Here is a 27,144-nt window from a genome sequence, read left to right on the forward strand (position 1 = left end):
AACAAGAAGGAGCTATTGGGACATAAATTATTAACTCTTTCGAACAAAACTACATTTGTTGTGGACCTGGGATTCCTGGAAGTGCCTTCTGATGAAGATAATCAAAGGTAAGTGAATATTTACAATAGTATATTTGATTTTAGATGGTTCCAAGATGGCGCTAACCTGTATCGCCTAGCCTATTTTTCTGAGCGTAGCACCTCGTTTATTGCAAAGTGTGATTTCCCAGTAAAGTTATTTTGAAATCTGGCAATGCGGTTGCATTCACGAGATGTTAATCTATAATTCTTTGAATGACAATATTATAATTTACCAATGTTTTCGAATAGTAATTTTGTAACTTGTAGCGTTGATTCACCGGCAGCATTTGAGGGAAAATATTTTCTGAATTTCACCGCCACTGTAAAATTGTGTTTTTTGGATATAAATATGAACTTGAAAGAACAAAAAATGCATGTATTGTCTAACATAATGTCCTAGGAGTGTCATCTGATGAAGATTGTCAAAGGTTAGTGCATCATTTTAGCTGGTTTTCTGCTTTTGGTGACGCCTGTCTTTGCATTGAAAATAGCTGTGTGTAATGTTTTGTCAATGTACTGTCCTAACATAATCTAACTTATGCTTTCGCCGTAAAGCCTTTTTGAAATCGGACAACGTGGTTAGATTAAGGAGATGTTTATCTTTCAAAGGGTGTAAGATAGTTGATTGTTTGAGAAATTTAAATTATTAGATTTTTTTATGTTTTGAATTTCGCGCAATGTATCTTGTCAAGCAATGCCGTTAACAGGATCCGAACGGGAAGGGGTATCTCCAACAGGTTAAAGGCACAGTCAACTTAGTGTATGTAAACCTCTGACCCACTGGAATTGTGATACAGTGAATTATAAATGAAATAATCTGTCTGTAAACAATTGTTGGAAAAATGACTTGTGTCATGCTCAAAGTAGATGTCCTAATCGACTTGCCAAAACTATAGTTTGTTCACAAGAAATTTGTGGAGTGGTTGAAAAATGAGTTTTAATGTAAACTTCCGATTTCAACTGTATGTCTCTCTAAGAGTGGTATGCAGTGGTTTGGCTGAAGGAAAGATGAGGCAAGGAGAGTGCTGTAGTATAAAATTCAAAGAACATGTGGAAAAATGTGGCACTATTGTAGTTCTCATACCTCCTGCTGCCATAGCCAATAGATGTGCTGCTGCGTCTGCTCCATACTGCAGCACTGCGGCAGCATACACCCCCCCCTCTTTTTGTTTGGTTGAACAGAGGATGGATAGAGCGGTATGGCAAGGGACTGAGAGATTCAGAAGATAAAAGACCAATGGCAATATGAAAACATTCCAAATCTACCATGAATAAACTGGCATCAGATTGATGTAAATCAAGGGCAGGGGACATGAGAGACATACAAGTGCACAGACATGAAAGAGACATAAAAGTGCACAGATAAATAACGTCAGATTCTCTGAAAGATTTTATCTGAAATTGTGGTCAGTGTTTCTTTGGTTTTATGACACTGAAGGCACTCAAAGCTCTATGATGCAAAGTGCAGAAAGCTGTAAGAATAGCTTGCACTTGATAGTTTGAAGATGGCCCGTTTTCTCCTTTCCTTGCTAGAGACTTCGTTTTCTGACTCCTTACTGATTGTGGGACCACCACTGGTCACAGTGGGAGACAGAGTTGGAGACTACTCTGTCAACACCCCTCAAAGTCCATTGTGTCCAGAGTAACACAATGTCCATGTCATGGCAATGTTTGCATGTTCACGTGTTGGATGTCTGGATGAGTTTGTGTGTGTGTGTGTTTTATGCTCTATTACATGTAGGTAAGAAATAGCCATATAAGCGTGTATATGTAGTTCAAAGATTAAGCACGTCTTAAGCAAATGCCTGTATATGAGAGAGAGAGAGAGAGAGAGAGAGAGAGAGAGAGAGAGAGAGAGAGAGAGAGAGAGAGAGAGAGAGAGAGAGAGAGAGAGAGAGAGAGAGAGAGAGAGAGAGAGAGAGAGAGAGAGAGAGAGAGAGAGAGAGAGAGAGAGAGAGAGAGAGAGAGAGAGAGAGAGAGAGAGAGAGAGAGAGAGAGAGAGAGAGAGAGAGAGAGAGAGAGAGAGAGAGAGAGAGAGAGAGAGAGAGAGAGAGAATGCAAATGCGGCACCACAGAGCCAATGGAATAGTCCCAAAAGGCGATTTTTGAAATACGTATTTGACAGCTCTGCAGTGACTCACAATAAGCGATAGACATGTTTGAGTGTGTCTGCTCTTTTACAAGGGCTCTCTATGAGTGTCATTATCGGTCCCCCGGTGCCGATTTAAGCCCCCCATATTAATAACGAATGGTCCCAAATAATATTTATCGCATTGCAAAGGAACTGTAATTGGAATCACCTAGAGACACTGCAATGACTCACTGTCGAAGACTTTTCACAGGCCCTCATTACTGTCAACCTTAATGACCTGTTAACAACATCCTTCAGCTAACCTTTAGCCAGGTTATAATCTGGTGCTGGGTAGGTCTGGAATGTCAGGTATTCAGGTGCAGTATAGAACCTGTTTTGTATCGGTGACAACATTAGCCAGGTATCTGTGATTGAGATACCGTATATGGGCAAGAACATTGGCAAATAGGCTAACTATCAGCTGGGAACTGAACGTAAATCAGGGACCAACCATTCCAACTGGTGGAGAGTGGCTGTATAGGTGTCACTGGTAGGAAGTAATCTCACTTTTCTGGTCTCACAGATTTTTACCAGGAAAGGATATTAAACTCCTGTTGGCTAGCACCTTTGATTATGGGGAGCGCTGGGGATGTAGGCTGTGAGCTGAAACAAAATTGACTTGTTTGAACACTAAGTTCATGTGTACGACAAGGTTTGAGGAAGCACAACATCTAAAATGTCAATGGACATGAAGAAAGATGTATATATTACACAGGTGTCACTTTGCATATAAAACATTTCATGCAAAAACGAATTGGCAAACTTTCAAATCAAGTTCTTGGTTTGTAAATCGATCAAATTTTACAAACCAAGATCAAATCTAAAACATTTATTAATGACGCCCCTGGATCCACAGCCCATGGATTATGCACTCAGAGGGAAGCAAGGTATGGATGGAAATGAACGAAGCATGACTGGTGGTCCAATTAAATTACATCCCTAGCTCACCGCAACACCAATCCATAAAACGTACTGCTCTCGCACTGCTTGCTGTCTTTGATTATTTACACGTTTCCTTTGTACTTTACACAGTCTATTTTTTTATAATCTCAAAGGAATGCACAGAATACACAAGGTCCATGTTTCCCAGTGCAATGAAAATAGATTTACACAGCTCCCGAAGTTGAAATATCAATGAGAGATAGGAAGTATTGGATATTAGTCATTGGCATAAAAAATGCTGCCTTTTTACTTACATGGTGTTTAAAATGTCTCATCATTTGATAACCTCGTAACCCCTTGCAAACACGCCCCTACTCAAATAAGTTTGAGAGTGACTATCTGCTCCTGAGAGAGATGAATTCTCCACAGTGTTTCTCTTGGCACAAAACACAATTTCTCATGCAATTAGGAGCTGCTAATGTATCACTAAACATTTTCACATGAATCATAGACCACCACTTTATTTTCCACTTAGGGTGTTTATAAAATATGTGGCTTGTGGCTTGATTTGTCTGTATTTAGTAGCCCTCAGAGCAAATAGGCTTTATTGAAATTATATAATAATAAAAGAACGGATACAGTGGGTCTATGGGATACATAGTAGATTGTGTTGGATATGGTTTAGGATAGGTCAGTTTGGAACACCATAACACTATTTCATAGACTAAATTCCACAAGTCTCACACAGGCAGGCACTAGAGCACCTGCATTGCGCTCACCTGGCTCTCTAAGGTCCCACGCTGACTCGGCAGTAGCCTAGTCTAGTCTGAGGCATTAATTGATGGGTTTTGTCGTCGGCTCTCCATCGTGCTGATGTTGCTTTCACCTTGATCCTTTTTCATTTGGCAGTGGGCCTGCATGGTCTCCGTTTCCAACCGAGAAAAACAACATCCAACCGTCTGCCAACTATGAGTAGGCCTATGTTAATCATATCCAGGGCTTGGCTTGTGCAAGTGATTTGGGTGCTAAATGTGTCAGGTATGTTAAGCAAACTTTATTTCCGGTTTGCTGATCAAAGAGAACAACCGCAACACTTACTCTAGCATTGAAAAACGTTTAACTTTTCAAAGTAGGAAAATCATTTGCACATCTGAGTAGGCCCGTTGCAGGTGCGTGGGAATAAGTGATATAAAAATAGAAACTCGCACACTGCTCTTAGTAGGTATCACTTCCTTTTATTCAGTTTAATTATTGGCCTTTGTCAGAGCTTTTCTTTTTCAAAAGTAGAAATAGATTTAAGTTCTAAGTTTGTTTGCAGTACTGTTGTTGCTTATTATGTAGTTTAATTAGTAGCATAGTATGATTAGGGCAACTTGAAAGTCATTTCAGGTCATTGATGGTTTGACTAGACAACATTCTAGCCGACCATTGGTCCCTCTAAGGAAAAAAGGCAATGAACTTATAAACAAATGAAAATAGCTTTGATGTTGTTTTTCCTAAGGGGTGATGTGTTGGGTCACTAAGACACCCCTTTAAGCACTACATTTTTGGAGCTCATTCAATCAGTATGAACAATCAAATGGGCCATGACCAGCAGGTCATCATCTGTATTATTCCAAGGTAGGTTGCTCCCATTTTGAAAGGCTATTAATCAAATCAATCATATGTGAAAGCTTGGCTGCAAGTACCAAATGCTTGAAACAAAAAAATCTTTCAGTATAAGAAAATGAGCAGGAATCAAGGTAAGACCCAAGTGCAGACTGTGTGAAGTTACAATGTTTATTGTAACCACAGGGGCAGACAAACGACAGGTCAAGGCAGGCAGGGGTCGATAATCCAGAGTAGGAGCAAAGGTACAGGACGGCAAGCAGGCTCAGGGACAGGCAGAGTTCAGTAATCCAGAGGGGGAGCAAAGGTACAGGACGGCAAGCAGGCTCAGGGACAGGCAGAGTTCAGTAATCCAGAGGGGGAGCAAAGGTACAGGACGGCAAGCAGGCTCAGGGACAGGCAGAGTTCAGTAATCCAGAGGGGGAGCAAAGGTACAGGATGGCAAGCAGGCTCAGGGACAGGCAGAGTTCAGTAATCCAGAGGGGGAGTAAAGGTACAGGACGGCAGGCAGGCTCAGGCAGAGTGGTCAGGCAGGCAGGGTCAGGATAGGCAAGGGTCAAAAACCAGGAGGATGAGAAAAGGAGAGGCTGGGACAATACAGGTTGCTGACAGGACGAACACTGGTAAGCTTGACAAATAAGACGAACTGGCACAGACAGACAGAAAACACAGGTATAAATACCCAGAGGATAAGTGGGGAAGATGGGCGACACCTGGAGGGGGTGGAGACGAGCACAAGGACAGGTGAAACAGATCAGGGCGTGACAAAAATTGGAACATAATTATGTTTATATGGTGCATGGGGTTCCAATGGTACATTTGTTATATTAGCACCCCCTTCAGATCAATTTCCCCAAAATGTAGGAACTCCAGTCAGGGTCTCTGTTGCGAGTTAGAATAGTAGAATACACATGGTGCATTTTCAACATTTGGTTTTGCATAAGCAGTTTTACTCTGTCAGTTATTGGTAGTCAGTCAATTAGCCCATGTCAGCTAATTTCTTTTTATTGCTAAGTTAGTTTAGCGGCCAGTTATCTAAACTTGTTATCATGGTCGAAATATCGGCCGGGGGGCCCCCATTGATTTTGTTAGTCAGTCTCACTATTGATACACCAGTGTGTCAGTCTAAGTAACATAATACAAAAATTCACATCAAAATCTGTGAGTTTAAGCTAGAGATCATGTTTTTTGCAAGGGCTGCATCTCAATCCACCACATCCTCCTGTGTCGGCCTTCCGCATCAAAGTCGGACACCTCCATCAAAGTTGCCCTTCCCTGTACTAGCCTATAATATGGGAAGGGGGCAAGTTAATGTTAATGTTAGTATGAGTCAGCATGATTGATGTTATGATAATAAAATATATATAATTAAAACAAGATTGGAACCACATGAATAAGACAAAGAAAATGACTGAAGGACACACATTTATTTGGTTTAGGCATTGGAATCTGAGCATTGAAGAAAAGAGTAGAGATGTACAGACATATTAAAAGCCTTTTAAACAAATACATCACCATATGTAGAGACTAAGCTGTATTATCCCATGTGATAATTCCAAAGGTTTGTATAGAAATGTATGAGTTTAACCCTGAGAAAATGGAATCTTATAAGCAGCCAAGCAGCAAGACTTCTATTCAGTTGTAACCTACCAGGGGGAAGAGGAGGAAAAATAGGAGCTTTCATATTTCAACTATGTGTGCGAGCGGACAGCAGCCTTAGAATGAATGAGCAATGAAGACAGAAAAGAGTTGACACACTCTTATGTCTCTTAAAATGTATCGGGCAATTGAACTCCTGGACACTTTGTATTTTTTCATCCACCATGGATGACCAGAATGCCAATGAGGGTAAGGCAGGCACTGTAAGAGTGCCTGAGTGAGTATAATAGTGTGTGAAACTTGTGTATGGGTTTTTTTCTTAAATAGTCTCAAGAAAACATTGTGTCACCAAGATGGCCAACTTGTTCTATTTTACAAGGTTACGAGATAATGAGCCAGACAGCTCAATTCATTTAACTTCTGTGTGAACATGGTGACAGAAGCACGGCATTCTTGAGTTAATTTATGTAATTCTGTGTCTTGAAATAATTAAATAAATACATCTGTAATGAAGTTTGCTTTTTATACCACACGGCCTGTGAAATGATCAATACAAACACATGCAGAAAATCAGACAGCTTGGTCTCCGTCTATGGCTACAGCTTTCAAACACATTATGTTAGTCACTTACTTTCTTTCTTTTTTTGGCCCTGAGACACATCCTCCTCTCTAACCAGTGTCATATTACAGTTTCATATTATATACTCACCAGAGGTATGGTTTCAGAAAGCAAAAGAAAAAAACTTTAAAGCATTGTTTTTTCTCATTGGTCCTAGCAATCAGTTTCTAGTTCACTACATTTGTTTTAATTTGTTTCTATCTGATGGGCCTTGTGGGCAGGTGAGTTTCACTTTGTAAGGCTTTGATGCCAAGAAAAACTTGAATTTGTTTAAATGCTCTAAGGGTACACGTTATCTTTAAAATATTATGTTTTCTCACCAAAATCCCACCTTCTTGCCCAAAACACAACACGTGTCTGTGTTTTTCTCTAATTTCTAACAAATTGTTTTACATCATCCTTACATTTCTACAAACCAAAAAATGGGAAATAAGGGGTTACGGTAAAATAAAATTTAAATTCACAAAATGTCTCAGTTTTGGTAACTTTTCCTGTCTACAGCAGTAAGAACAAAATGTTGAGGAGGATAAATACATTTTTAAAAGAAGAACCAGCAAAGATGTGTATTAATGAGAAATCTAGTTCTGCCGCTAAATGGCTTCAAGCTAAAAAGAAAAATAGTTTAAAACATCTCCCAGATCACAACACTTTTTAAAATGTTGATATCACATTTGTTTGACCACTTCAATTATAAAATAAACGAGACCGGGAGTAAAAGTCTTTGTCAGACTTTTATACTGCAGTGTTTTTGCGTAAACCTTTAACACTCATTAGGGGTTTGACATGAACCTTGAGGACTATAGAGCTTTATTAGGAAACCACCTCTTTTGGTCCTTTCCCTTGGAATATGGGAGCCACTGTGGGCCTATACAACTGTTTTTATTTTGTACCAATATACCCTGGTAAAGACTTTAATAACAGGTCAGTTACATGTTTAATACAACCAAGTGGGAGTAACAAGCACTTGTCTGATACTTAGACCTAAAATAGACATGTTCTTTGGTTTATCGCGTTATCTTCTGTTAACAATTTAAAGCTGTTTTAGATGATTCCTGTTGGCATATTTTGCCCTCAAGGTTCACAAACTGTCAGAGTACTCACATATACATACATACTGTCATACATACACGGATGATCCTGTGCTTTGGTCATGAGTAAATGTCATCAAAGGTAAAGACTATGAATGTTAAAATATGTAAAAGGTATTTGGTCACAATAGTATTTTTCATTAGACAGCTAGTTATTTGGCAATTTCAACTCTACTATTAGAAAGAGAAAGTAAGTACTCCTTTTTGTATCAACATAGAACATCTCCTTGAAAATATATCCCATTTTCATTTGGTTACTCTTTAAAGGTTAAAAGTTATATTCAACAAAATGTGATAGTTCCATGTCAAAAGGGGCAAGCCAAGAAAGCTATACAAAAGGACTTGCTTCTATTAAACAAGGCTAATTCATGTATCCTATAATGGCAATTAAATCAAAAAGTATGTTTTTGGCTTAGGTTCAGTTAAAGCACTCTTCATACTGGCTACCCCTTAATACAGGAACAACAAAAATCTGAAAACAATGGCGTAGTTTATCTCTTAAAAGAAGGTTATGAAGGAAAAAGCGAAAACCATTACAAATTTTACATCTTTGGACATCATTCAGCTTGGTTTTCATATAAAAACTTTTTGGGATAGGCTGACGAGGTGTTCTACAGTGGAAACTAGTGCCATATCCATGCGTTCCAGGTCAGTATCTTCGTTAAACTCCCTGGAAACAACATTTTCAGCCATCGGCTCAAAGCACCCACAAGTTCCCATGGCAACCGATTTGGCATCTGGAGAGCCAACCAATCAGTATGGCCTAGAACAATCACCTGTTTGGCTTTGGGTCGGAGACCTTTCGAAAGTCCATCGGGTTTGTGTGGACAAAACAAGCAAGTGACTTTACCCTTTTTTAAGGATGACCACCTCTTGGTTTTTTTGGAGGACTCTATGAAAAAGGCCAGAGCATATCTAATTTCCTTTCATAACGGGGCAAAGAATCGTAGATACGTTCTTTCAGGTCCATGTTTTCCATAAGGTACCATCCAATCACAAATATATCTTTGGAGATGGACATTCGTACAACATAGGAGGTGTTGTCGCAGGTATGATCACCAAACACTTAAAAAGGCATGCCTGCATCTTGAAGGAAATTGACGGAAAATTACTAAACCTGTTGGACCCCCTCAGGCTTCGAATCAGACGGAGTTCTGTCTCAGGAGGTCCCTGGTAAGGACAAAGGCTTGTGCTCGTGATAAAGGATGGAGTGGGTTTGGCTAAGGCAAGTGGACTGGGTGTGGGGATGGTAACGCTCAGACACTGCCACAGTTTGGCTCTCCATGGCGGTCATCCAGGTGGGCACCCTGATGCATGGCGGTGGCTGGCACGGGACTTTGGCACTGGCACAAAAAGTGAGGGGGAAGGGGGGATCAAGGGTATAAGACTTATTTTGGGGTTCTGAGGTAGGCTTGCTCAAGCAGCATCCAGCAGGCTAACGTTAGCCTCAACTGTGACTCGGACAATCACATCAGACTGAGGTAGCTATCTTTGGAGGTAGATTTTGGTTAGAGTGGTTTGGGTAAAGGTGGGGGGAGGGTTGTGGTTGCCTTTTATGGTTCCTCCGGACATTGAGGCTAGTATGGTGATAAAGACAATCAACTCAATAAGGCTATTAGCAAGGCCGCGGCGTCCTTTGTGTCTTATGTATTGCAGAGCTAAGGCTAATTAAAGGCAAACAAAAATTGAATGTTCCCTCTGACAAGAAGTTAGCAGGAATTCTCAGTGGAGTTTAGTACACTTAGTGCAAAGATTTCCTAAGTGGACCGGAACGTATATAGAGATCCTAAAAAGCCCCAGTAAGTCATTATATTTGGCATCAGCTGGGGCCTTATAAGCACAGTGCGAATGCATGTACTGTTACCAAGGGGACATCATTGAAACAGAACATTTTGGTTATACCTGCTCCCTTTGGCAAGATAAGAAAGCCCAACATAATAGGACGGCATCTGCAGGAGGAGGCATTTCTCAAGGCTAGCGTCCTGAATTCACATGTGCATGTGCACAGAACAGACTTTGGTTTAAGAGGAGGGAAGGCGAGAGAGTACAGTGGAAACGTGGAGCCTTTTTTTGTTCAGCAGCAGCAGGTTTATCGGGGATGGATAGAACTATGGCGGACCCCTGGCATCGCAGGACACTAGGGTGACGTGTGGATGGGGATTTAGTTGGGCAGGCGTGGTGGAGTATCCATCAAGAGGCAAACCGTTGGGATGGAGGGTAGGTAAGGGTTGGTAAAGAATGGTTTGGGGGGTTATTGGCCAATGTTAGCCTGTGCCCATGCCAGGCAGACCAGACGAGTGCTGCTCGATGAGGACCTGGCATTGGGCCGGACGCACCGGAGCCCCTCCATGACAGGTGGAATCATGACTCTGGAAAAGAAAGAAAGACAAAAGACAGAGTGTCAGTCTATAATTTATTCCTCCTTTTGTCCACTGATGATTGCTTCTGCATTGTTGTTGACCAATCATCTTGTTCACAATTTCTACTCCTGGACTTAGTAACATCGATATTGTTCAACACAGCTCTGGGGTATCCAATTAAATCAAATAAAAAAATGAAGTGCCACGTTAGCCCCAAAGCTTTTGAAAAACACACCCTAGTCTCTAGAACACCTTGAAGTAATATCCTTCTGCTTGACGTGGTAACAATGTTTCGTTCAGTGGTAACAAATCCAGGTTTAATTGACTAGAGCCCTGAGGCTTGTAATCTATCATGGGGTCAGAAATCACAGACGGATGAGATCTAGATCTCAGATCGAATAGTTGGATGAGCTTGTGACAACAGAGAGATAGGTGTGCGAGCATGATAGATCAATTCATCCTGAGATATCGAATGTCCTGAAGGTGTCAACTTTGTTTTAGAAACTGAGTTACAACTGGAGGCCAAACTACTGTGACGTCAATACACGTGTCCTGGCAACCCATATCCTTCTGCTCTGATGTCATCGATGATTCAATAATAAGACTGCGACATCTATTTAGCCCCCTCCTGTCTGTTACAGGGATGAAAATAGCCAATAGAACCGTGGGCGAACAAAACGAATGGCCACATTGCGTGAGAGGTTAGCTTAGTGTTTGCTGTGTAGTGAATGAGTCAGTATGCCAATGTCTCAGCGCACCGGCCCTCCTACCTGAGGCACTAACTCCAGGGTGACTTCTACAGGACGAGTGACCCCCTCTTTGGGGATCCCGTTTTGTCCCAGCTGTCCCCGGTCCTCCCCTCTTGGAACTGACCAGCTGTACTGAGTCCCTTTACTGCAGAACAAACTGGGGACATTAATACATTTCAATATTACATGCATACAAGTCCACTCTAAAAACGACACACACAGCTTCACAAATACAACTAACATGTAAAATACCAAAGTTGACGTTCACAATCTCACACTGACAAGATAAATCATAGGTGATCAGGATATATCTAAAGTTTACCTGGCCTTAAAAACCCAATCTGATAATGAAAGTACAGTACTAGAAGCAAAGCAACACCTAGTGGTTCCCAACAGGTAGGGCCCCTCCTTACCTGTGACGGTATCCAAACATGAGGAAGAGTACACAGAAGATGATGCAGGCCATGCCGATATGAATGCCCACCACTATACCACCCATCGAGCCCTCGCTCTCCTGTCTACAGGTACACTGGTTCTCCCCACCTGCAACCAAGAAACACATGATGAGTGCATCCATACATTCATTAGCCCTCACAAATACAGAGTCAGAAACATTATGAGAAAACGTATTCTCTCATTATGGCAATGCAAAACACAAGTCTATCTAATAGATTCACCACAAAATAAACTTGAAGCAAAAAGGACAGAAGATTACCAAATAAATAATACTAGAAATAGTGTTTATTACTCAGTACTAACTCGACTCTAATATTTATTGGACACTCACCACTGGTTTTGGCGCTGGTGCCTTCTTCTGCCAGTGACACCAGCCTCTTGGAGCAGTCGCTCTCGCCGTTCCCGTTATAGGCCACTAGTTTGACTTCATACACCGCGCCGATTTCTGCAAGAACAAGTCATAAGGTGAAAGCGTCACATTATAAAATCCCTTCGACAATTTCGAAGGTCATATTTTTTAAATGGGGAGATATTGACCGAGTTTTATTGACTGCTTGCGCGATATAAGCCAAGCTATTGATTGGGCGATTGAAAGAGATTGAAGTTGGGGAGCATGTCATTTTTCACTCTTCCCTGGACTGTTCCTTTCCCCTAATGCCTCCCTCCCTAACCCACTTACAACTGTATTTCCCCTTGCTACAATATGAGAAAGCTTATGCTCTGAATGCAATGATGCCAATCAGCAGCTGACACCAACCCATCCAGTAATTTTCCACTAGGTGGCTTTACATTTAACATTTTTTTTTTTTTTTTTTTACAGATACAGCAAAACATGTCAGAAAAAGAAACTAAAGGAACGTTCGAAGTTCTCCCTTTCACATTTCTGTGCTCCAGAGGGATATTACGTTTATCTTCCAATGCGCATGGTAATTAACTCGCTGTCACATGATCATTCAAATATGGGGTAATTGTTATTCTCTGCACCGCTACAACCTTTAAAATCCAACTCTGGCCTAAAGCTAACCTCACTGGAAAATCAATATCACATTTCACACATTACGTCTTCTTCACAATGTTCGGACATTCAGTTATAGGACAAAACCATGTGGTGGCAGTGCAGGAGTATAGGATTGATTCAAGGTCCACACATGAACGCTGGGACCCCAGGGGGGTGGTTAAGAAGACTGCTATGAGGGGAAAGATATTAAAACTGCTGTATTTCACCAGGGGTAAATTCAACTTATTTGAATGATGCCATAGTCTTTAAAAATAATTTTAAATTGTAATACTTTTTTAAAATGTAATATATTGTTATTTTATACCATCAAATATAATAAATGTAATCTTAATAAAAATATTGTATTATAATAACTTTAGATAAAATAAAAACAAATTGAAACCAATATCAAGTTGATTTTAAAGCCCTTGTCATGTTCATGTAATAAAGACTTTCAAACCCCCTAATTACATGCCTGTTTTTTCTACAAGTTTTTTTTTTCTGGGCCTATTTGTAGTTATTTGCTCACACTCTTATTATGCCAGCCGTATATCATTAGTATTACAATGACTAATTATTTCCAGTGTCTAAGAGACAAATAAAACCAAACTAATAATACACAGTCTCTGCTGCTGGAGGTGGTATGAGTCTGTTCTTGCATAATGCATTTTCTCTCTCTCTCCCTCTCTCGCTCTCATTCTCTCTCTCTCTCATTCTCTCTCACCAAGGCGGGAGATGGTGTGGGCATTGACGTGGCAAGGGAACTGAACTGGCCCCTGGAAGTCGGCATGGGGGACCCTGCGGTAGGTGAGCCTGAAGCCCTCTGCCTTGCCAGGCTTGCTGGGGAGCTCCCATAGCACCTGGACTGCAGTGGAGTTCACCACCTTGGTGAAGAAGGTAGGGGGAGAGGGCACTACAGGAGGACAGATGAAGATTAAAACATTGGATGTAAAAAATGTAAATGAATCAATGATTGAAAAGGTCAGCGGAAAGATAGAAAGACTATAGAGATGGTTAGAGAAGCAGTATGAATGAGAGATTGTGTAGTAATTCAATTCATATGGAGAGAGAGAAAAAGAGAGGGGTGAGGATGGAATGATGATAAAACTCAAAGAGATAGTACGACAGCGAAGAAAAACAAGGGAGTGTTTATCAGTGACAGTACATGATTGGAATAGTATATGGGAAATGAAATAAGTGCACAGACATGGAGAGAACAGATGAGAAAAGTGGGATGTGAGATATGAAATTACATAAAGAGAGGGAAGAGGCAATAAACACCTTTGATCGATCACAGGTTGTAAATAACCAGGCAGACTATCAGACCGTAGAACCATTTAAAAAAAGTCCCAATCTTACACCAGCCATATTCTAAATCTTATACTAGTCTAGCTACATCATCCTAAGCACTCTGCTGTCCGCTTTGTGCAATATACATGGAGCTACTGTATTTGGGGTAGGGGGGAGGACAGTTTGACATTTTCTCCCATATAATAGAACCCATTTATTTGGTTACATTTAAATACATTATCTATGTTTAGGAATGCTTATAAATGCGAGTACATGGTTTTAAATGTTTACAAACACTAAATACTAATTTATTAATAGTATATGTACACTATAGGTATAATCATACAGTTTATAAATGGTTATTGTTGAAAGTAATTAGAAAGTGTAACTGATCATAGCAATAGCATGTTCCTGGTGACTTGCCGCCCCCTAGTGTTGTGGCCACCACAGTGCTGGACTGCTGGCTGGCACCCAGTGGGGAGTAGGCCTTGAGGTAGATGGAGTAGGTGGTGGCTGGCTCCAGGTTGGTGAAGTCATGCTGGAAGGTGGTTTTACTGACTGCCTCCTGCAGCTCTCTACTGTCTGGCTCTGGGGGGAACAACAAGCAGTGTTATCATTAGGGTTAGGTTCCATTGCAGCAGGCACACTCAGTCAAGAGCAGCTCAAGTATTTAAAAGAAAACAAAATACTATCTCAATTGCTTAAAAATCTGTCCTTAGTAAACGTATCATTAGGCTGGTTTTCACCCGGCCAGTTCTTTTACATCAGCACAATGGAGGAGAAGAGACTAGGAGAGGACATCTTTTTTTAGGCAATTAAGAAAGATCTCACTCCTAGCTTTGCTGTGAACGCTGATAGATTATCACACAAAGACTCTCACTCACCGCTGATCTTGCGGATGTGGAGCACATAGCCGATGATGCCGTCGGTGATCTCTACGGGCGGCTGGATCCAGGCAAGCTGCAGGGCGCTGGGGGAGAGGGCGGTGGCCGTGAGGCCCTGGGGGGAGTCGGGCAGATCCTTGGCCAGGGACAAGGCCAGACGGGCGCTAGCCTGGTTGGTGCCGGCCATGTTCTCAGCGATACACTGGTAGATGGCCTCATCCTCCGAGGTGATGCGCGTCACGGCCAGGGTGCTGGAGGATGGAGATTTTCATCGTTTATTTGAGTTAGGACATATTAAAACATTGATATATTGGGTAAACAACAAGGGTTAATTTCAAAAAATGGGTTGGATGTATGAATACGCATTCAAAGAAATATTCAGATATACAATGGAATTATTTGTGATTCAAAACATAATCAGGCAGCTAATGAATCCCATCCTCTCTTGTTCAGTGCAAATGCAGAACTTCAGTCTACTTAACAGAGAGAGATGTCAGCCACTGTCGAACAGTGCTTCCTTGAGGTGGAATATATGAACTGCTCTTCTGTAGGTCTGACCAGTCTTGATGAGAATGATAGCGTACCAGCACTAACTGATTTATATCGATTGAGAGGATGGGACCATGGTCCCAAAGCGTTCACATCATTCAGCTAAATTGGTAATTCATAAATAATGTCCTGGATATGTCAAGGCAAAAACATTAAATACAGGATAATGGAAAGATCAACATTATTTAAAAAATAGATTTTACACATATTTCACAATTTCTGTTCATGGACTTTAGCCTAAATCAACTGCTAGTATGTGGGAATAACAAAATAATCTCTGTTGCTGCCCAACTAAAGTAGTTAGTTTCTGCTTTCAGTGGACAACCTTGGTTCCAGAGAAGCTGGATGTTGATTTGGGGGTCTTTACGATCCCCCTTGGGAAAAATCTTGGGGAAACGCTGATTTTACAGATTTAGCGTCTATTGTCGACGAATGTTTTACTTGCAATGATTTTGATATGTGTTTGTTTTACATACTTAAGCTGAATGCACTGACTGTAGGCCTAATTCACTAGAGATAAGATTAATGACAAAAAAAAACGTACATGTAAACCCAGGGGTGTATTCATTATATAACCTGCTTACCGTTTAAGAACCAAACAGAAGCAAACACAGCAAAACAAGAGTTTCTATTGGACAAATTCAGGGAGGTCCCTCCCCGTTTCATTCAGTTTGCTTCCGTTTAAGAAATGTTTTGCAACAGAATCGGCGGAAAGAATACACCTCTGGTGTACAGTACCTGTTGTTGTTGGTGAGCTTGACATTGTCACCGGGCATCAGGATCTTGCCATTCTTCAGCCAGATGAGGTGAGGCTCGGGGACGCCCTGGGCCACACAGGTGAACACAGCACTGCCTCCCGCTGGTTTTGAGACAGACTGCGGCCACTGCATGAACTCAGGGGGAGCTGGTGGGAAGAGAATGATGTAAACTCAGCAAAAAGAGAAACGTCCTCTCGCTGTCAACTGTGTTTATTTTCAGCAAACTTAACGTGTAAATATTTGTATGAACTTAACAAGATCTGTGGCCACCAGCTGCATTAAGTACTGCAGTGCATCTCCTCCTCATGAACTGCACCAGATTTGCCAGTTCTTGCTGTGAGATGTTACCCCACTCTTCCACCAAGGCACCTGCAATTCCCTGACATTTCTGGGGTGAATGGCCCTAGCCCTCACCCTCTGTTTCAACAGGTCCCAGACGTGCTCAATGGGATTGAGATCCGGGCTCTTCGCTGGCCATGGCAGACCACTGACATTCCTGTATTGCAGGAAATCACACACAGAACGAGCAGTATGGCTGGTGGCATTGTCATGCCGGAGGGTCATGTCTGGATGAGCCTGCAGGAAGGGTACCACATGAGGGAGGAGCATGTCTTCCCTGTAACGTTCAGCGTTGAGATTGCCTGCAATGACAACAAGCTCAGTCCGATGATGCTGTGACACACCGCCCCAGACCATGACGGACCCTCCACCTCCAAATCAATCCCGCTCCAGAGTACAGGCCTCGGTGTAACGCTCATTCCTTTGACAATAAACGCGAATCCGACCATCACCCCTGGTGAGACAAAACCGTGACTCGTCAGTGAATAGCACTTTTTGCCAGTCCTGTCTAGTCCAGCAACGGTAGGTTTGTTCCCATAGGCGACGTTGTTGCCGGTGATGTCTGGTGAGGACCCGCCTTACAACAAGCCTACAAGCCCTCAGTCCAGCCTCTCTCAGCCTATTGCAGACAGTCTGAGCACTGATGGAGGGATTGTGTGTTCCTGGTGTAACTCTGGCAGTTGTTGTTGCCAACCTGTACCTGTCCCGCAAGTGTGATGTTCGGATGTACCGATCCTGTGCAGGTGTTGTTACACGTGGTCTGTCACTGCGAGGACGATCAGCTGTCCGTCCTGTCTCCTTTTAGCACTGTCTTAGGCGTCTCACAGTACGGACATTGCAATTTATTGCCCTGGCCACATCTGCAGTCCTCATGTCTCCTTGCAACATGCCTAAGGCACGTTCACACAGATGAGCAGGGACCCTGGGCATCTTTCTTTTGGTGTTTTTCAGAGTCAGTAGAAAGGCCTCTTTAGTGTCCTAGGTTTTCATAACTGTGACCTTAAGTGTGACCTTAATTGCCTACCGTCTGTAAGCTGTTAGTGTCTTAACGACCGTTCCACAGGTCCATGTTCATTAATTGTTTATGGTTCATTGAACAAGCATGTTTAAACCCTTTACAATGAAGATCTGTGAAGTTGTTTTGATTTTTATGAATTATCTTTGAAAGACAGGGTCCTGAAAAAGGGACGTTTCTTTTTTTGCTGAGTTTATTTGTTGTAAGTGTATTGTGTATGTAAGTGTATTGATTCATCTTTGTATCAATTGCATTTGCTTGTGATACTATGTAACTTTGCATGAAAGTAAAATATAGGACTAGCACTTTCAAAAAGTCAAGAGGGGAGGTGGGGGATATGAGGAAAATGGAAGGAGGCCAATAGGAGAGGAGAAGAGAGGAGAGTAAGCAGGTAAGTGATGTGGAGTGATAAAAAGGTTGTTTGGAGAAAAGATGGGCAGAAGAACAGTTGTACAAATAAGAGGAGGGTGACAATAGAGGAAAGATTTTGAGGGTGAAAGTAGAGAGGAAGAAAGGCATTGATTAGAATGACAAGGCCTTTTGGGGGAGAGCATTGAGTTCTATATGCTGTCAGTATTATAATGAACTATAGAGGACAGTACTGATCATGTTTTGGGCAGCTGTACTATCAGATAAAGGTGGTTATGATCATTGCAGTCCTTATAGTAAGGACCTTGAGAAGTGAATGTGATTTGATCATATCTCTAGACCCTATAGTTTTTATACAGTTTCCTCTAACTTGGTAGAAACATAACTCTCAAATCTAACTATCTAAATACACAGTAGGTCCCTGAGTTTGTTCTGACCATGTGACCTGACCAGGAAACACTTTGTCCTTAGTTATAGTAGCCTATAGCATACTACCCACATTACATATACCTCAATGTGTATCAATACACACAAACATCCCTACATCTACCACAACAGATCGATAAAAAACATTCCCAATGATTTCCCCTCCTCTCCTCTTCCCGGAGCTTGAACTTAACATATGGAGAGCCTAGACTTCCAGAGGACAGCCTAGCCTAATCTAACCCCAGTCCCCACTTCTCTATCCCCCTCTGACCCTGTCTGGCCCTCCGGTGTCCCCGGGACAGATGCAGGGTTTGTCGTCCCGCCTGACACCAGACTCAATAGCACACAATGGGACATGCATATATGTAGAGACCCCCAGACCCTTTTCCTCCAAGCATCTAATTGATCTATTGACACTGACACCCCCTGAGCCCCTGCCCTCACCCCTCCCTGGCTGAGACCCAGAGAGACTGGCCCTGGGAAGAGAGAGAAACAGGGTCCAGGGGGAGGTAGAGAGGGAGGGAGAGTATGAGAGAAGACAGAGAGAGAGAAGAGAGAGATATAGAGAAAGGGAGCGAGGGAGATGGAGAGAGATGGAGGGATGGAGAAATGAGGTTGTGAGTACTGGAGGGTGTGTGTGTGTGTGGGGGGTGGGGGGGTCAAGGGTCATAGAGACACCCATTAAAATACAAGACCATTAATCAATAGAAGCATAGATTTTATATTCCCCAAACTGCTTTCCCTCTGATGGGCCCCAATTTCTTTAAACATATGGACACCAATACAGATCCCCAGGATCTATAAAAGGCTTGGAGGGAGTTGTTGTTGAGCAATGGCCGTCAAAGTGTCTTTTGTCTTTTGCTTGTTTGTTTAATCGGTAAGAGGAATGTTGAGGGAGATGTGAGGACATAGAGAGACATTAAAAGAAATTGAATTGCAAGAGAACTCGTGGAGTTAATCTGAAGTTCACTTCAGCCTGTTTGAGTATGTCATTAAATCTAAGGCATTGCCAGCTGTAGCACTGAGCATTGTAGCGTTTAGGTTAATGGCCTTCAAATATGTCTAATATGTTTTTTCCATTATATTTCACACTGAATTCTCACAGAGCTCTAATGGATGATGTACAATAACTTGAAATTGAGAGTGACTATATCATGTCACTAGCCTGATGATGTGTCATTTAATTATTGGTGATGATAGCATGCACTGCTTTCATACACCCAGCCTGTTGTTGTTCTGTGAATAAGTTGCGTTTGTGTTAGGGTTAGGAGAGATGATGACGGCAGGGGGGGGGACTAGTGAGGGATACATATTGGGCCGATTGTTGGGAGGGGCGACTGGAATGGATGTCTGAAGCACAAGGGGGGGTGTTTTGTGTGTGTGTGTGTGTGTGTGTCATATGTGTGTGCATGTGTGTGTGTAAGTGTGTCATCAATCTACACCCAAATAGCCTTCTCTCGCCATGACTCCAGGTACACTTCACACTTCAGCTAAGTTTTTTTGGTTAAGTGGAACTTAGAAAAACTCATTTTCCCACTGGTTTTATTACATGGTCTTTACACCCAATAGAGGTGGAGCCAAGGAGAGAATTGCTGTCCATCCCTTCAGCTGATCAACTGTGTCTCTCCAGTTGAGATCTAACTGTCAGCTTCAGTGTCCATACATCAGGCCAATCCATAGCACGTATTGATCAATTAGTCTTTTAGCAGAGTCTTAGACCTGACCTTGAGTTTCATCACCGGGGGCATTCCTCATCACTTTCCTTCCTTTGTTTAGCTTTTTCTCTTTTGTGGTAGGAGTATATTTTGAAATATATATCATGTAGGTTATGTTGTTACTAGTTATAGTTTCCTAGATAGTGTGAATCAGAGCTATATAGAGATCCTTATACAGTATGACTTGAATGTGGCCCTCATCTCAGTTACTTCATATACATTGTGTGAAGTATATTTATCAAAAAGTAACTGATTTAGTTGTAACACAATTTATTTTGTAAATCGAGTTTTGGAATATGTTTTACATATTTACATAATGGACACAATTTGGTATGTTTCTAAAATATGTTTTATAGTCCGCTTACAAAGTATGACGGTGATGTTTTTAAGTTTATACATTCGGATATTTATGTTTTCTAATCCATGTGGTGTGTTCTGTCACTTAAGTGACACATTCATGAAATAATGCCCTATTTCCAAATATGTATGTTCTACTTCCTGACATATATTCCGTTTGGTTCTGACACTCTTATCTAACGTGAGCAAGTCCCCCTCAGTAAGCCGACAGCTGTGGGATATGCATTTCAACGATTCCAACCTTCTCCACATTTTTCATATGAAAATGTTGTACCCCAAAAAAGTCTATGGATGAGGGGATGGTTATAACTGGCGCTCCATTCAGAGAAAGCAGTCATCACACAATGGCCTGGCACCCTTTGTGTCCCCCCCTGAACTCCGTCCCCCACCGCCTGACCACCAGCTGTGACGAGAACAACTGCCGCCCCCCCCCCCCACCGAAACACCGTAGTAATGAACGACAGGGGGTGGGGACTGGGGGAGTGGTCACCTTCCTCCCTCTTTGGGGATGCATTTATCTTACCCTCCTCCACCTCCAACCCCACCCCCTTCGCTCTCTCCTTCCATATCTGTCCAGTCCAGTACGGTGTCCCGTCCTCTCTCCTCCCTGACTTCCACGGTTTTCCTATAGCAGGCCCTCCAGGACAGGGACAGGGGTAAGGGATGAGAGGTGATCCCTCCCCTCCCACACACAATGACCATCTTCACCTTCTGCTCCTTCTTTTTTCTCCCTCGTTCTTTCTCTCCTCTCTACCATTGTTCAAATCTCTGGCCTTGCATCTGTCCTGTCCTATCCTGGCTGTCCTCCTGTCCTGTCCATGACCATGACTGGTTCAAGAGCAGAAGGGAGAGGGAATTGGACTGTCTGTCATGAGGACAGTGTGTGTGAAAGAGCAGACCTCTATGCCCAATAACCTCCTTTACGCAGTGCATATGACTAAGGGTCTCCAACTTTAAAGTAGGACTTTCAACTTGTGTGGAGTCTGACATCATAATAACAGCATGATATCGCAGGGTATTTAATATTATTCTATATTATCAGACTTGCCTTATTGGCACGAATAGGGAACATGTGAGAGCTAAAAATAGGTGAATGAATTAGTCTCATGGTCATTGCTATTCTATATGATTTGTGCCTAACCAAAACCTTTGTATCATTATTATTGGGTGCAGCAGGGCAATTTTAAGTCCAAACTATGGTGGTGGATTGTGGCCACAGTATCAAGTATCATAGAAAATATTGAGAGGACATTCTAGCTGAATATACCTCGAGTATCACACTTTGAAAGGGACTAAGATTTTAGTTCACTTTGGGTCCATGAACCAATAATTTCACCCATTTCATGTGACCACCATCCTAAAAAGCTCTTTGTTCTTTTTTCTTTAACAAATAGAGAGAAAGAAATAAATAAATCAAATCAATTAATTAATACATTAAAGACCACCTCATCCAGGGCCAATCCACTTGTGAAAGACTGATAGGGAGAACTATTGATTGACCAGGTCAAAGAGGCGGACACAACATGGATATGGGAGAGCCTTAACAGCTGGGTGCAAAGTAGAGTGATTTAAATGGAATACGGGGGTGAAGGAATATATGGATATCTAGGTTATATGATTAAGATGTAGGCCTACTTTCTTTTAGTTTTTTACTTTCTAGGTAATATTTTGCTAGCTTGGTATCAGGTAACATTTTGCTAGCTATAGGTTATATTTTGTTAGGTATTATGTAAGGTGTTGGTAGCTAGGGATTGTAACAGTTTGCTTACTACTAGCTATTGTAACTAAGCAAACAAGCCTTGTTGAAACCAGAACGCCCATAAGGGCAGGAGCCTATCTCCTGTTTCTGTAGCTTGAGGCAGCTTTATGTACAAGTACACCCCCTGGGCAGGACGCTAGCCTATCACAGGTATTGTAACTAGGTATTGTAATAAGTCCCTCAAAACAACAATATTTGGCTAGATCATTAAGGAAAAGCTAAAGACTTTCTGATATACTGATTGACTTTGAAAGTGCAAATGCAATGTTAGATATATTACATCAACATCAATATATTGCATATACAGTATCAGTTACATATTCAGTGGCAATTATCGCTTCTAGAGAGGCAGGGGAGCGAACACATGATTACATTCTGATATACAGTGCATTCGGAAAGTATTCAGATCCCTTGACTTTTTCCAGATTTTGTTACGTTACAGCCTTATTCTAAAATGGATTAAATCGTTTTTTCCCCTGATCAATCTACACACAATACCCCATAATGACAAAGCAAAAACTGTTTTTTTGACGTCTTTGCAAATGTATTAAAAATGAAAAAATGAAATATCACATTTATGTAAGTATTCAGACCCTTTACTCAGTACTTTGTTGAAGCACCTTTGGCAGTCTCTGAGCTCTATGGACAATTCCTTCAACCTCATGGCTTGGTTTTTGCTCTGACATGCACTGTCAACTGTGGGACCTTAAATAGACAGGTGTGTGCCTTTCCAAATCATGTCCAATCAATTGAATTTACCACAGATGGATTTCTATCAAGTTGAAGAAACATCTCAAGGATGATCAATGGAAACAGGATGCACCTGAGCTCAATTTCGAGTCTCATAGTAAAGGGTCTGAATACTTATGTAAATAAGCTATTTCAATACATTCGCAAAAATTACAAAAAAAACAGTTTTCACTTTGTCATTATGGGGTATTATCTGCAGATGAATGAGAATCAATTTTAATCCATTTTATAATAAGGCTGTAATGTCACAAAATGTGAAAAAAGTCAAGGGGGCTGAATACTTTCCAAATGCACTGTAATCCTATCCATAGTTGTTTATGGTAGGGCAATTTTTTTCCTATTATGTTGTTGGTCACTCACATTACCCAGAGATGGTCCTTAGTATATTGGTCAACCCTTAAGATAGCCAATTAAAATGGGGGAGGGTGAAATATGAGGAGAGTGAACATATGGACAGTTCCTGGGTGATGGATGGGCCTGATGGATGAGGTATTGGTAGCAGTGGACACACACACACACAAGTCCAGCTGGAGACCAGTGTCAATGCTTAATTACAAGTGGGAACTCGGGGTCTCTCTCGCACCAATAGTATCACCAAAAATGACCAACCCCCATCCCCACCTGCACCTCATCCCTCCCTTCAAAGCTCTAAGGGGGCCAAAGGTGAGGTGAAAGGGTGGAGCTTGGGTATTGACTCCTCTCTCCCAAACTCACCCCTTTTCCTTCCCTTTCCAGGCAGAAGTCATGGCCAAATCCAATACAGGTTCATGTGATGGGATCAGCAAGTCCTAATAGCCCAAAGCCCTACACCCACACACCACCACACCTTCTGGACATTGACCCCCCCCCCCCATCCCCTATCCTGCGATCATGTGTATCTGTCCCACCCCCCCCCCCAATCCCCTATCCTGCTCCTGTGATCATGTGTATCTGTCCAATCCCCTATCCTGCTCCTGTGATCATGTGTATCTGTCCCCCCCCCATCCCCTATCCTGCTCCTGTGATCATGTGTATCTGTCCCCCTAATCCTGCTCCTGTGATCATGTGTATCTGTCCCCCCCCATCCTGCTCCTGTGATCATGTGTATCTGTCCCCCCCATCCCCCATCCTGCTCCTGTGATCATGTGTATCTGTCCCCCCCATCCCCTATCCTGCTCCTGTGATCATGTGTATCTGTCCCCCCCATCCCCTATCCTGCTCCTGTGATCATGTGTATCTGTCCCCCCCCATCCCCTATCCTGCTCCTGTGATCATGTGTATCTGTCCCATGCTTAATTAATCATTATACTTTACTTTGATTCAGGCTCTGCCTCTTGGTGAGGTGAGGCAGGTACAGTATTACCCAGACTATTGTGTTGACCTTAACTGTACTCTCCTGGCTCTGATATTTTATTTTCACATTATCATGTTCAGCACAGTGCCAGCAACATTGGTGGATGCGAAACTAGGCCAGCTCAGTACAACTTGGCTCGGGTTACTTCGGCATAGTAGTGTGAAAAGGGTATAAGTGTTAGGAGGGAGCTCACCTTGCACCACCAGTCTTCCCAGTGCAGTACGCCTCATCCTGGTCCCGGGGCGGTTGGCGGCGCACACGTACACCCCCGAGTGCTGCAGCGACACGTCTGAGATCATCAGGTTTCCAGTGCCCAACACCTGGATGCCCTCCACCCCGATGGAGCGCCCATCTGGAGAGAGCACACACACAAAGGAATAAGACATAGGCCAATATAATACAAAAAAACACAGGGTTTAATGAAAATCAAGTTTGAAACCTTAAGCTTTTAGGAGGGTTGGTTGTTTAGCAACAAAATCAACACGTGCACAACTATGGGGCAAAACAGATTTGGCTTAGATTGTTGACAACTTGTAAACTATATTTAATCCCCAATGTTTATTAAAAACATAAAGTTGTTGTCTCACAAATAAATCATTACAGTTGTTGGTTAGCTAGCTAGCACATTTTTGCCATGTTAGCATAGATGTGACATCAGTCAAAACACCTCAAAACAAGGTATGGTATCAAGAAAAAGATAAAACTAACTAAAACGAGCCACCTACGATTCCCCACATGGCAGTTTATTGTCATTGTTGTTAGCTATCTGGCCATCCACAATCACATCAACAACAGCCTTCTGCCCCATTGAAGGGGGCACATTATTTTTGTGACGTTCTCAGCTCACTCGTCTATAGAGCAACATAGCTGATACAGAGATCAACTCATTGTTTAGCTACAGTCGTGGCCAAAAGTTTTGAGAATGACACAAATATACATTTTCACAAAGTCTGCTGCCTCAGTTTGTATTATGGCAATTTGCATATACTCCAGAATGTTATGAAGAGTGATCAGATGAATTACAATTAATTGCAAGTCCCTCTTTGCCATGCAAATGAACTGAATCCCCCAAAAAACATTTCCACTGCATTTCAGCCCTGCCACAAAAGGACCAGCTGACATCATGTCAGTGATTCTCTTGTTAACACAGGTGTGAGTGTTGACGAGGACAAGGCTGGAGATCACTCTGTCATGCTGAATAACTGAATAACTTCAAAAGGAGGGTGGTGCTTGGAATCATTGTTCTTCCTCTGTCAAGCATGGTTACCTGCAAGGAAACACGTGCTGTCATCATTGCTTTGCACAAAAAGGGCTTCACAGGCAAGGATATTGCTGCCAGTAAGATTGCACCTAAATCAACTATTTATCGGATCATCAAGAACTTCAAGAAGAGTGGTTCAATTGTTGTGAAGAATGCTTCAGGGCGCCCAAGAAAGTCCAGCAAGCGCCAGGACCGTCTCCTAAAGTTGATTCAGCTGTGGGATCGGGGCACCACCAGTACAGAGCTTGCTCAGGAATGGCAGCAGGCAGGTGTGAGTGCATCTGCACGCACAGTGAGGTGAAGACTTTTGGAGGATGGCCTGGTGTCAAGAAGGGCAGCAAAGAAGCCACTTCTCTCCAGGAAAAACATCAGGGACAGACTGATATTCTGCAAAAGGTACAGGGATTGGACTGCTGAGGACTGGGGTAAAGTCATTTTCTCTGATGAATCCCCTTTCTGATTGTTTGGGGCATCTGGAAAAAAGCTTGTCTGGAGAAGACAAGGTGAGCACAAGGTGTGTCATGCCAACAGTAAGGCATCCTGAGAACATTCCTATGTGGGGTTGCTTCTCAGCCAAGGGAGTGGGCTCACTCACAATTTTGCCTAAGAACACAGCCATGAATAAAGAATGGTACCAACACATCCTCCAAGAGCAACTTCTCCCAACCATCCAGGAACAGTTTGGTGACGAACAATGCCTTTTCCAGCATGACGGCGCACCTTGCCATAAGGCAAAAGTGATAACTAAGTGGCTCAGGGAACAAAACATCGATATTTTGGGTCCATGGCCAGGAAACTCCCCAGACCTTAATCCCATTGAGAACTTGTGGTCAATCCTCAAGAGGCAGGCGGACAAACAAAACCCCACAAATTCTGACAAACTCCAAGCATTTATTATGCAAGAATGGGCTGCCATCAGTCAGGATGTGGCCCAGAAGTTAATTGACAGCATGCCAGGGCGAATTGCAGAGGTCTTGAAAAAGTAGGGTCAACACTGCAAATATTGACTCTTTGTATCAACTTCATGTAATTGTAAATAAAAGCCTTTGACACTTGTGAAATGTAATTATACTTCAGTATTCCATAGTAACATCTGACAAAAATATCTAAAGACATTGCAAACTTTGTGGAAATTAATATTTTTGTGATTCTCAAAACCTTTGGCCACAACTGTACTATCATTAACTCAGTGTGGTATAAATTAAGACTATTGTATGCCATTCTGATTGCATGAGAACAGTTGTTACCCAGCCTGCTCCAGGACACAATGGGCCGGGGGTTCCCTGTGGCAATGCACTCCAAAATGGCTGTCTGGTGGACGGTGATGGTCAGGTTCTGGGGCCCAGAGAGGATAACTGGCTCCTTGTAGATCCTGGAAGCCTCACCTGTAGAGAGAGAAAAAGGACACGAACACACACATAGAGAGAGAAGATAAGACACTACTGTTAGACAGGTTCCTGGGCTGAACCAGACCATGTTCGGACTTTGGCTTTAGCCTATAGGGATTTTATCAACATTTATGTGATTAGCATAAACGTGGACAGTTTAATATCCTTTGTAGTGTCCAAAACAACTAAATTATAGATTGAAAAGCTACATGAACAAACCCATTGAATGTCCACTATTGACAGGTCCCTCTGATTATATGATCTATACTGTAAGGGCTGGTTTCCCAGGAACAGATTAAGACTAGTCCTGAAATAAGATGCGCTATCAATGGAGAGTAGCCATTGAGCATGCTTTTTAGGCCAGGACAAGGCTTAATGTGAG

At 42.3% G+C, this 27,144-nt stretch overlaps 1 protein-coding gene across 2 annotated transcripts in view; it reads right to left on the minus strand.

Annotated features, from left to right (window-relative positions):
* Positions 1-6,109: 6,109 nt before the first annotated feature.
* The window catches only part of LOC106570197 (immunoglobulin superfamily DCC subclass member 3), a 35,619-nt gene continuing 14,584 nt past the window's right edge, over positions 6,110-27,144 (minus strand). The window contains exons 5-14 of one of the 2 annotated variants that reach the window (XM_014142269.2): positions 26,622-26,759; positions 24,307-24,465; positions 16,031-16,196; positions 14,744-14,994; positions 14,283-14,447; positions 13,294-13,482; positions 11,904-12,017; positions 11,530-11,659; positions 11,138-11,261; positions 6,110-10,376 (exon numbers count right to left, since the gene is read on the minus strand). In XM_014142269.2, the coding sequence (XP_013997744.2) occupies positions 10,272-10,376; positions 11,138-11,261; positions 11,530-11,659; positions 11,904-12,017; positions 13,294-13,482; positions 14,283-14,447; positions 14,744-14,994; positions 16,031-16,196; positions 24,307-24,465; positions 26,622-26,759 (1,541 nt within the window). In that variant the 3' untranslated portion in view covers positions 6,110-10,271. Of the gene's footprint in view, positions 10,377-11,137; positions 11,274-11,529; positions 11,660-11,903; positions 12,018-13,293; positions 13,483-14,282; positions 14,448-14,743; positions 14,995-16,030; positions 16,197-24,306; positions 24,466-26,621; positions 26,760-27,144 lie in introns of both variants that reach the window. The other variant, XM_014142268.2, reaches the window with a different exon arrangement.

The sequence above is a fragment of the Salmo salar genome, chromosome ssa14 (genome assembly GCF_905237065.1).
Source record: "Salmo salar chromosome ssa14, Ssal_v3.1, whole genome shotgun sequence".
In the NCBI taxonomy this organism is placed as follows: domain Eukaryota; kingdom Metazoa; phylum Chordata; class Actinopteri; order Salmoniformes; family Salmonidae; genus Salmo; species Salmo salar.